The sequence below is a fragment of the Egretta garzetta genome, unplaced genomic scaffold (assembly GCF_000687185.1).
Source record: "Egretta garzetta isolate BGI_Z169 unplaced genomic scaffold, ASM68718v1 scaffold589, whole genome shotgun sequence".
Lineage (NCBI taxonomy): Eukaryota > Metazoa > Chordata > Aves > Pelecaniformes > Ardeidae > Egretta > Egretta garzetta.
In genome coordinates, this window is record NW_009266282.1 from 318,233 (window position 1) to 330,396 (window position 12,164).

Genomic DNA, 12,164 nt, shown 5'->3' on the forward strand with positions numbered 1-12,164 from the left:
ATTCCTGCATCTGTTCCCAACAGCCTGCGCTGACAGCTGCTCTGAAGCCTCAAACATCTCAGAAGCCAGAGAGAAATCGAACTGCACAGCCTCCCCTTCAGTGCCTCTCCCTTGACAATAGCCACACTGTTATACCAGAAATTGTCTGACATCTCCATTAGCAAAAATGAGAGTCACTGAAATCTGTTACAAAACCTCCAGGTCCACAAGCTCATCTTTGAAAGACTCCACTCCCAAACATGCTCTCAGCAGCTCTGAGGATACAGACAGGGGCTTACAGAAAAACTACTGACTTTATAAAACATGTACTGACCTTACAGATATAGCTGGGGCTGGATTTGTGAACAAGTAATCCCATAAACTTTACTTCCACCGGGTAAGTTTCCAACCTTTGCCTTCACTAAAATAACCCAAGACTATCAAAAACGATGCTTTTCCAAGATTCAAAAAGAGGCAAGAACTGGTTAACATAGAGGCATCAATTAAAAGTTACCTTCTGCACATGCAGATCCTTACGCAATTCCTGTCTCCACAGATACAGCTGTTTCAAGAAAGAACTAGGAGATCCTCTCTGAAAGATGCGCACAAATTGCCCATCTTCAGCCTTCTTTAAGGTCTCATGAAAACAAGGAGACCTTCTGGGCAAAAAAAATAGCTTGCAAAGAACGATGACAACACAGTGGTCTGACAAAACATACTTGTGTTGTCCACTTTGTTGCTATACTGAAGTTGCCTGTGTAACTAATAAAGTTACTACTTGGCAAGGCCTAGAGAATTCAAACAAACAAGCGCAAAGTCCATGACAAGAGTTTCCTGATGCAAACACGAAAAATTCCACCATAAGTTCTGGCCTTATTTGGAGTATATGCCATACTTAAGTCTGGATCTTAAACAGACAACTCCTTTACTTCATCTGGATATTCAGTGACTGACCAAGAACAGACCAGACAATCTAAAATGAGATCCAAGACTTATTTGTAGGAAGAGGCAATGCTATTACAGAAGAGACCTACCTTTAACGTCTCCACTTCATACTTCAGCCTTTGGTTATCTGCTTGCAAATCTCTATTCCTCTGCTCAGCTTGCACTAGCTGTGCCTCCAACTCAGCTTCTAACTCTCTGCTTCCCTCCTGAAATTCTGCCAGCTCTTCACGAGCTTCCTGGAAGCTATAAAGAGAAGATTTCATCAGTTGAAAATCCAGCATCTCCCAAGTTAAAACAAAGTCCACAGGTCTTCTAAAATAATAAGCTGAAAAAACAGTAGCTTTAAAGTACTTAAGTGTCATCCATAGACCTCTAAGGGGAAAAAGAAAAATGGGGACACAGAGAAATTACATTAAGCTTAGCTATAAAAGGAAATTAATTCTCTTACATCAAAACAAACAGCAACTTTAAATGCATGTGTGAATACAAACCTGTGTCAAGGCTATTTACAGGATTCACAGGAGTCTGAAAACCACTTTGTACTCCATTAGCTTTCACTGCTAGCATTGACTTGATAAGAGTCAATGAATTAAACAAACATTTAACCTGATTTTGGTCAAAAACTGTAAGAGAGAACAACAGTTTCTGGATCTCTGCACTACCTGGAAATTGAAAGTTCTTGAAAAGAGCGAAGGTTTGACTCTTAGGGTTACCGAGCACTTTGGCAGGAAGCCAGCACATACCTACCTTATACCACTGCAAGTTATTAAACAGTAGAAGTACCCACTCCACATACTTTGCTTATTAAATTTTTATCTCTACCATGCATAATAGCTCAGCTCTTAGCAAGCAGCAGAGAAAACTATCAAAGCTTTGGGAAAAAATGTATCATTGGTGTCTACGACAGAATTTTCTGACACCCGAGAACAACTCACAGTTCTCCACATGCTCAACCCCCCCACCCCACCCCCCACCAAAAAAAAAAAACCCCAAACAAACAACAACTTGCACCTTGGGCTCTTTGAGCTTGACAGAGGTTTAACTGGCTTCACCTCAATTGCACATGAGTAACAGCAAATGCAAAGAAAGCTTTCTGAAGAAAATAAAGTGTGAGCCTCCAATACCCCCACTCCAAAAAAAAAAACCCCTAACAAACCACATCCCGCCCCCACAAGAAGCACAGCATTACTCAAGAAAGCAACCTCAGTTGTCGTTCTTGGTAACCAAAAAGCCCTGTACACCCTAAAAGTTGCAAACCACTGGTACAGGCTGGACTACGAGGTACAATACACTTCAATAAATTGCAGCAGACACCGAATCAGCCATTTTTCATACCAGTAATTCAACTAGAAGAAGCTCAAGGGAACAGTAATAATACAAGGCAAGCCCAAATGTGCCTTCTAATGATAAAACATCAAGATACTACTTAAGACAGCACTTTAATTATGCAAAGTTGCACATGATCGCAAAAGGGCTCTGCTCTTGCTCAAACATGCTCGAAATATAGCCCGGAGTTCATGGCATGGTAACACTGTGCAAGAAACACTCAGCTCCCACAAGGCTGGAAATCTTAAAGCTGGATTTAAAGCTTGAAACGCAGAGATTCTTTCTAAAATATCTAACACCAATCTTAGTGTAGCTTTGCAGAGAAACGATTAAACAACATTCTAGTCATTAAAAACCAAATCCAGCCTGCAAATCTACAATGGTACCTTTGTTTGTACTTCAAGGAAAGCTCTTTCCAATATGCAGTTTCCTCCTTTGGACTCGAAAAAGTCGGGATGTCTTCACTGTCCATGATCAATATGACCTGCAGGATACAAACATAAAAATACACTCAGGATAAGCAGACAGGCAGACCATCCCCAAAACCACTGCTACGCACCGGGCTTCATCACCACAGCCCTTCTGAGAGCGGCATCCAGACTTGGCACCCGCAAGCAGGATGTTAATGATCCCTAACAAGCACAGGGTCGGTCTCTTCTCCCTGGTAACAGACGATAGGACGAGGGGGAATGGTTTGAAGTTGCGCCGGGGCAGGTTTAGGCTAGACATTAGGAGAAACTTCTTCACCGAAAGGGTTGTCAGACTCTGGAATGGGCTGCCCAGGGAGGTGGTCGAGTCCTCATCCCTGGAGGTATTTAAAAGAAGGATAGATGAGGTGCTTAGGGACAGGGTTTAGTGGTGGGATGGCAGGGTTAGGTTAAAGGTTGGACTTAAAGGTCTTTTCCAACTAAAGTGATTCTATGATCATTCAGCACAGAGACCTGCCGCAACAAGCAACGTAATTTTACCCAGCTTCTGGAAATGCTCATGCAGCAGCCTGAAATAAGACCAGGAATTTTGGCTGTAGTTTGTACCTGCCACTGAAACAGCATTTCATGCCACAAACTCACTTAGGACCACAGTTGATAAGGATATTAAAATCCACAGCTATCACAGTTTCCACTTCCGTTCATAAAATGTTCTTAAAGAGATTTTGCCTCTTGTTGCCAGCGCACCGATGCACGCTACAACTCCTGTTAGAGCTGCAAAGGCATATAATGAATGAGGACAAACACTCCGAGGTTGACTGCTAACACGCTGTGCTGCGGAGATTAAAATTCACTTTACTCCTCCTATGTTGAGTCCTAGCTAATTCCGCATTTGCGTAAAGCATACAAGTAACAGAAGTTATCCTCATACTTTCGCCTCCTCTGCCCCCTTAGGCAGACACAAGAAAGATCAGTGTCTCTCATAAAATTACATGGTCACGTCATACAACAGTGCTTCCAGCCAGCGATGTTCAGGGGTCCAGCTTCCTGCGCCAAGGCGGGAGGACAATGCTCTCTGGGTGAAGACCTCCTTTCATCAGCTGCTTGGACCACTGGATGCCGTTTGCATCGCTGCTCGGCTGTTAGCCAATGTAAGAAACACAAACCAATGTGTACTTTTTTATACCGCTGCTCAGTAACAGAGCAATGCACAGTCCAGGGGGACACAAGACATTTGAGGCCTTGACACACACCAGGTCTCAGAAGCTGATGAAGATGATGATGCAGTGGTTGTGGTCCTGCCATGCACAGCAGGACCAAGAGAAGTGCTCAGATAGGCCCAATCCCCAACCACAGCCAGGGGATGAACCACACCGCATGCCATTTCTGAGCTCTCCCCAAGCAACCCTGCAACTCTTCTACACGTAGGCATCTTTTCTTCTGCCCAAAAACCAAGACTCGGATTTCGTTATTAACACCCAGAAAAGAGTAAGCTGAAACCAACCTCTGTTTAACGCAGGGGCTTTAAATACTTTCATCAAACCCATCAACCAGTAATAGCTGACCCAGAAGTCCTGACTTTCACACTCTAACAGGCATCAATGGCCAACACTGTCCCTTCAGGCCTAAAATTGTCACACTAATATGTCCTGCATCTCAGTGACCTACATTTTAGACACCTAAAAGTAGGGCAAAACAATCCCATGCTTTCACCAGAGGGCAGCCAGGCTCATTTCAGAGGCTGGCACTTGTCTCACAAATAAAGCCAGCTGGAACTGGCACATTTGTTCTTCAGCTGAGACCACAGCTGCCACAACGCAAGGGCATAAGATCAAATTTATCCAGAGGGCGCTAAGCACCTCAAAAACACCCCAACTCTCACACTGTGTTTATTTAACCTCATAGCTTTATTGTAGAAGCATGTTTGTCATTAAATCGGGTCTCCATGCTGCCCAAGAGAACTGACGGTGTTTCGTTTTCTGCATCCCCCTGTACTGAGAAAATAAAATATACATGTGAAGCCATTATAATTCCCCTAGCACATGTATTTTCAGTCCTGCTGTACCTCTTCAGGTAAAACTTTCTTTGGGTGTGCTTGCTTCAGACTTTGCAGCTCAATCACAACACAGGGACAAATGATAAGTCCTATGCAAAAGACTGTTTACAGCGGAGGTAGAGCCCATGAATCACCTCCCAAACCACGGCAGTTTCGCAGCCAGGTGCATTAAGGCGAGCAGACATCTGCTGTGGCTCATGCACACGTCGGGCAGCTACTGGACTTCGATTCAGCTTGCCGGGAAGGGGAAGAGGTGAACAGCTTGGCTACGGCTGCATGCTGCCTGTAACATCAGTCCTGCACTGATCTCACCCAAACCACTTCAGTAAAAGCCTTCTGACCTTTCCCTCTACGGCACTCGGCCCTAAACGGGCACGCTCTGAGAGGCTTAGATCAGCAACAAGCACATTCTCCCCAAAACAAATGAGGCATAACAGAGAACAGGGTCAGCTCCCACAGCTCCAGAGGAGCTGATCTCAAACGGTAAACATCCAGGAAGCCACCTGTCAGCAAAATTCAGGATGTGTTTAGAAAAAAGTTTGTACAAGGAAGCATCTTACATCATTTCCTAGAAGAGGTCGAGATAAGGTACGGCTGGACCCGAGAGTCCTTCCTGTCTGCTCATGCAGGGCACACCCCGGAAACAACGCCCCGAGGGGTCCCTGCAGGCACAGCAGCCTGTGCGAGGGGCGGGGAGGGCTGCCTAGCACCCACAGCCACCTACAGAGTCACCAACTGATGATGCCCAAGATTTGGGGGTCTTTTTCCCCCCCACTCCCTTGTCAAAAGACCCTTCCCTTTGAGACAACAGAGGGAGGAGATTCAGCCCTGCAGTACTTCGGCCCCTCGGCAGCAGCTCTTCCTTCCCAAACCCTCCCAGCAGGAGCCAGCTGACCCTTCCCAAGCCCACCATCCCTTGCCCGTCTTGGTTAAGCAGGTGGTCAGAGACGATTACCCACGGCACATGTCTACCATCACACCCAACGCCATCAGCATGGATTTTTCATCAGCTAACTGCACTGCATAAACACCTACATCAGATGCTAATGCCAGTGTGCGATACTAAGCTCCAACATCCATATCCCATTTTATGTACACAGTTACGTCACTTGTCTTCCCTCCTGTGCATGAGGGACAAGAGAAAGAGAAGAGCACGTATACACGCTCTGCAAACAAGGTGGTTCATGGCCAAAATATTAGTTTGAGAGTTGGGAGATGCAGACGGCTTCCAAACCTGCCACCAGCACACACGTGGCCATAAGTAAATCACTTCATTTCTGCCAACCTTTGCCCATTCCCTCTATTTATGGTGTAGAAACAGGGGCCTATCCAAGCACATAGAATCATAGAATTGTTTAGGTTGGAAAAGACCTTTAAGATCATCAAGTCCAACCGTTACTCTAACCCTGCCATCCCACCACTAAACCATGTCCCTAAGCACCTCATCTGCCCGGCTTTTAAATACTTCCAGGGATGGAGACTCGACCCCTTCCCTGGGCAGCCCCTTCCAGTGCTTGACAGCCCTTTCAGGGAAGACATTTTTCCTAACATCCAACCCAAACCTGCCCTGGCACAATTTCAGACCATTTCCCCTCGTCCTATCACCCGTTATGAGGGATAAGAGGCCGACCCCCATGTCGCTACAGCCTCCTTTCAGGTAGTTGTAGAGGGCGATAAGGTCTCCCCTCAGCCTCCTCCTCTCCAGACTAAACACCCCCAGCTCCCTCAGCTGCTCCTCGTAAGACTTGTGCTCTAGACCCCTCACTAGCTTTGTTGCTCTCCTCTGGACACGCTCCAGCAACACAACGTCTTTCTTGTAGTGAGGGGCCCAAAACTGTATTCAAGGTGGGAATACATGTGTATGCCTGGCAGAAAGCAACTCCTAGGCGTTATCAGAACACAACCAGACAATTTTAAACATCTCACGTGTGGGAGAGCGCATGCCCATGGAATACCAAGAGTTTAACAAAAACTGCTTTGCTTCAGCCTGTTGCCGGTTGTCCCAGCTCTGGGCATTATGTGAGGAGCTGAGAACCAGCGGGGCAAGGCCTTCCTATTCACCGGCTTCTTTGCATACATGGCACTTGCAGAATCAAGCCTTTGACAAACAACACTGAGGCTTTCAGGATACAGACAAGACAATGCAGCAGCGTCTTCCAGGGAAAATGAGAGCAGGCTTATGCTGCTGCCCACTCGAAATTCATTACAACACAGCTTAGCATTCACACAGCGCCCTGGGAAAATTCAGCTACACGGGCATAACTCCAGGATCCGAAGCAGCTCTCAAACAAGAACTACGTTCAAAAGGCAGTGGCTCCTTTCAAGCCTCCCCTTACACAGTCAGCGGGACAGAGTAACTCTCCACTGTTAAAACGGAACAGCTTTTCCACGCTGTCATCACTCTGCAAAATCGCAGCTTGTAGGTTAAGAACTTCTCTAAATCCAGGGGGTTTTGTACAGGACAAATCTGGTTTCTCACCTCCAAAAGCCTCCTTACAAGTGAGATGTTCAGTATCCTCCAGATATTACAAGAGCCAAAGGCTGAATCCAACACATAGCAGAAGTAACCAAACTAACATGCAGACAGTATTTTTCAAGTAGCTTAAGGAATCTTCCATTCAAGGCCAAAATGAAATCTTTATGGAGCCACTTTTCAGCGAAGACTTGAAAACACAAACACAGCTTGAAGTGTAACACAGTACCTTAAAAAAAGCTTCTCGGGCTCTCCATGTGACTGGAGGCTGCTGCTAGGTTTGGATCGAATATCAGATCAAAACACTAAGCTGGAAACCTAACACAATGCTTCGACTTTTACCCACCCCTTCCCACAGTCGAGAATCCACTCCTCCCCGCTCTCAAAGTCAACTCAATTCACTGACGCATCATGGTAAGGATGAGCACGTCCAAAAGGATTCTGAGTACTGCTCGCAGGCAGCTGCAATTCGCTCAGGATGTACCTGCAGCATCCCAAGAGGCTGGAGAAACCATTCTTACTGATTTTAATCACCCCACATTCTCCCACTTAAAACTAGCTTATAAACATTTGCCATATAAAGTGAATGAGTTTTCTATAATGTTCACGAACAAGATGTTTTTCTGCACACAGGCCACCAGCTTTCTTCCTCACAGTCCTGTTTGCCCAATATTTTCAGCCACCAAACATGAAGAATTAAGCAAAACAAGGCCTCTTGAGTACAACAAGCCGCAGCGCTAAGACTCCCCCATCCACACATTGCTGCCCCACTGCTGAAGGCGATGCAAACAAACGTCCATCGACCTTTGGAATTAATCAAGTAACCACCTAAAATAGGGCTTGACAAAGAAATTCTGCCAAGCTCACATCTGGCCTTCAGTTCTCGAGATAACAACCTATTCTGGCTATCAGAGTCCCCAAAACTGCCAAGTGCCATGTAATTGCCGCAGTCACTCCCTTCTCGCAGGGAATGACTCTGCTGTTGAGTGCTAGCACTGTCCAGAGCTGCCAGGAAGAACAGGAAGGACTGTCAGCAACCAGCTCTTCTTCCTCTTCCCATTTGGTGCTGATTCAGAGACAGAAAAGCAGAAATCCATTCTTCACCTTCTCAAACCACAAGAACCAACAGGTAACCCCTCAAGCCCCCAAAGCTCTGAATTTTTTTCCAAAACCCAGTCATGTTTCAAAGCAAAGGAACCTGAGCACTCCAGCCAAAAATCAGAGCAAATTTGTATCATCTTTCACTTACTAGCATATGGAAAACAAACAAACAAAAGCCATGGATCAATCAATTTGTGCTTGCTTTTCTCATCCTTGAAATAGGAGCTGGAGGCATTTTCATATGCGTTTTGGAAGGCTGCCTGCTTCCATCGCTGCTTCGGAAAGCAAACCGCTGTCTTTTCCTGCAATACTATTTTTGAACTGAATGTTCTCTGGTGAACCACAACAAATACCTCCTCGCCTCTTACAACAGCAGTGTATGACTTTCTTTTTTTCCTGAAAGCTCAGAGAGCACAGCGTCAGCACAACGCTCCTTCCTCTGGTGTAATAATAGATCCTGCATTTCCAATTTGAACAGCACAGGAGGCAGAAGATGACCAAATCCTACCTGCGGAAACTTTGTGCTGGATTCAGACTAAAAGCTTTTAAGATAACCAAACACCGTACAGTACAGCTTTCTTATCTCTACAGCCTCTTGAGGAATCTGCCTTATTAATCAAACAAAACAGGTATGCTTTACACCACGTGGCCAAGACTCGCACACCTTGTGAACATATGATATCAAGTGGGGCAAAAACCCCATGATGAATTAGGCAGCACCGGGATGCAAGCCTTGAAACCAGGAAAGCTACTGATGCAAGAAGCCTCTTTCCAAAAATCAAACTACAACTATCAGAGACATCAAAATTCAGTATTAAAAAAAACATTTATCCCTTTCATAAACATGGGAAGTTTAAGACATCTGTCCTCTATTTGTTCCCAAGTAACACCACTGAAGCACCTTAAAAAGGAAAATCTGAAGAGGCTGGTGCTCCTGACGCAGGTTCAGTATCTGCAGAGATGAAGAAAAGGCCCCTGGAGATGTGCGTGTCGCAGAACAACCTGGACCTCACCACGAGAACAATTTGCTCCCAGCTCCATACCTGGGAAACCCAGAGTGACAAATCCATGTAGAGCAGAAGGGTGTGGAATAAACTGCAAACTGAGAAGGAAATTAAGGCTGTGAGAAAAGGTTACGCTTCTCCCTGCCTCGGTCTCTGCTTGTTTGAAAACCACCTCTTAGGAAAGTCGGTGAGGTACGATGAGCACCAGGAGCACTGATCCTGACTACAACAGAGCCTGAGAGCTGGCCCAAGCTGCCATGCGCCTACACACTCCCCTACCTCTGGAGATTATCCACCCAACTTGCATCTTCTCGAACTCACAGTTGCCTGGTTTCTCTTCAAACCTTCAAAAATTACAGAGCATCCTACCCAGAAGCAATTAATTTATCCAAGAGCTTATGACAGGCACAGCAAAGAGCTTGCGACAAATGACAGCACACAGATCCCTTGGGCATCTGTATTATCTCAGCAATTAATACCATCCTGATGATGACATTCTCTGGAAAGGCGGTGACCAGAGGGCTAAGATGCTTCTGGCCACTGCAGAAAGACAAGTGACTAAGAAACTTAGCACAGGTTTCTTCCAAAAGGAGTGAATTCTGTTGCTTTTACATCTCTAAAGTTCTATCAGTGCCAGGGAGGGGAAAATGGTTTTAAAAAATACTACCCAAAAAGCTAGTCACAGGCCAGCCACCAACAGAGAGGGCTGTAGGGTCTACTCAGCAAGCACTTAACAAAATGAGAGTAAAAATAAATCTCCAAACTCTACATTGATCAGGAGAGGGAAGCAGCACAATCTGTCACGGAGCTGTATTGACAGAAAAGCCTTCGATGGACACAGTCATATCAAGAAAAATATAGCTTGATGGGTACATCTCGTTTTGCCCATGGGTGAGTGCACTACAGTAGTGAAAAGACAGTTTGCTTGTACACACTTCAATTTATCTTTCTGGTGTCACAAACGTGAAGAAGGACTGTAAAAAGACCATTTCCTTCCTGTAGTCTGACTTTCCTGCTTCTCAAAAATAACTGTAATAGACTGAGGGAATAAATAGTAATTTGTTGCTGTACTTTTTGATAGCCTACTCCCAGACATGTCTCCAGAGAAAAGACTCCTTGCGGCCCTAAGGTCACAGACATCATCAGTCTTGTGTTTTCTCTCCACTTTCTTCTTTTCCTTTCTCTTCTCTTTCCTTCTCCACCAAACGAGGAATTCTCTCATGTCTGCAACCTCTGCAGAGTCATGAAAAAAAGAGGGCTTTACCGTGAAGAGGGGGGATGGAAATTCAATCAATATGCCTCTGAACACATACCTTCACCTCTGTAACTCCCAACAACATGCAGGAGAAAATCTTCACATGTGCGCACTAAAAGGAGAATGCTCTGCCTCTATGTATACAACGTGAATACACAGCTCAGCCAGGTCTGGGTCTGAAAGCAAGACAGAGGAACTCTTCCAGGGCAGACTTAACACTATTAATCCAAAAAACCACACTACTTACCCCCACCTGTCATATCCTGTACAACCGCAGTTACCTGACACTATCAAGCAGCATGCCTGTGCTGTCACATTGCTGACACACCTAATTTAAATATAAACAAATACACAGAAAAGCCTCCTCGTCACTTTTCTGCCCCAGGACAGCTCCTTCCTCTTACAGTTACTAATACCTCTAACAAAATGCTGACCTTGACAAGGCCAACTACCCTCTGCAGTGCCCAGGAATTGTTTCTGGGAAAAGAAAAAATGAAAAAAAAAAAATTTCTTAAATATCCAAAGAACTCTTCTACTGTGGTTTCATATACTTAACCAGCTCTCAGGGCAATAAACAACAAAAGTGCCCTCTGCCTCTCTGCACTTGTGACCAAGTCAAGACAGTTTCAGAGGGCACTGAGAAGCCCTGAGTCACTGAATGCTGCCAGTGCAAACTGGTTGAGAGTGATGAAGCTGGGCTGCGGGTGGGTGAGGACGGCTCTCCTCTGCCCTAGGAAGGAGAGATGTATTAATGAGAAGTCACTTAACTGGAAGCCCAACTCTAGTGATGTATTTCCTCTTGTGTCTCATGTGTTCATCCTTTATGGCATGTCTGCTGCAATTCAGGTCAAATTCATCAAACTGGGAATAGGAGGCAGGGACTGTTTGAGTTTGATGATGTTTAAATGGAATACAACAGGACTCGCTGAGCTGAGAGGGAGGTGTCAAAAAACTCAGAGAAAAACCCACAGAGAATTACTGGAAAATACACAATAGAGATGTATCCTAGGCATCTGATCTACCAAGTATTTTATAAGAATTCAGGGAAATCCTATGTATAGTTCCCTGTCTGTGAGTGGGGATGGGTGATGGAGAAATAAACACCTTCTGGGACAAAGCCACCTACAAAGGAGGCACAGTGACTGCAAAGGGAACACCGTGCTCCCGGACGACAGCCAGGAAAGTCGCCGAACTTACTCTGGTGCACATTTCTGCTAACGCACGCGGTTAAATCCCTTTGCATTTGGGAATCTGAGGAAAGGAGTGAAGTCAAAAGCAATTCATCACCATCAAAGCCATCCTGGCTGTGCAGGGAGCAACAAGGAGCACAGCCCGTCACATTTAAGCAAAGAGCAAGGAGAAAAAAAAAAAAAAAGCGTCCTCTCCTACCAGACATCACATGAGGGGAAGGATTGCCACAGCCCGGGGACGGCGAGACCCGGGGGTGAGTCACCTCGCCCGCTCGCAGACCAGCGGGCAGCCAGGAATAGCTCAGTTTTGGCTTCACCCCTCCGAATCCTGCAATTCCCCTCTGACCCTGGCCACAGGAGCGCACCGCTGGGCTGCCAGCACCGCCCCAGCCGCCCTCCCTCTCCGT

At 45.7% G+C, this 12,164-nt stretch overlaps 1 protein-coding gene across 2 annotated transcripts in view; it reads right to left on the bottom strand.

Annotated features, from left to right (window-relative positions):
• Positions 1 to 10,763, bottom strand: part of NDEL1 (nudE neurodevelopment protein 1 like 1) — a 26,698-nt gene extending 15,935 nt beyond the window's left edge. The window contains exons 1-3 of one of the 2 annotated variants that reach the window (XM_035902630.1): positions 10,626 to 10,763; positions 2,637 to 2,734; positions 1,014 to 1,167 (exon numbers count right to left, since the gene is read on the bottom strand). In XM_035902630.1, coding sequence (XP_035758523.1) covers positions 1,014 to 1,167; positions 2,637 to 2,734; positions 10,626 to 10,652 — 279 coding nt within the window. In that variant the 5' untranslated portion in view covers positions 10,653 to 10,763. Of the gene's footprint in view, positions 1 to 1,013; positions 1,168 to 2,636; positions 2,735 to 7,436; positions 7,442 to 10,625 lie in introns of those variants that run through there. The other variant, XM_009647239.2, reaches the window with a different exon arrangement.
• Between the last annotated feature and the right edge of the window lie 1,401 nt (positions 10,764 to 12,164).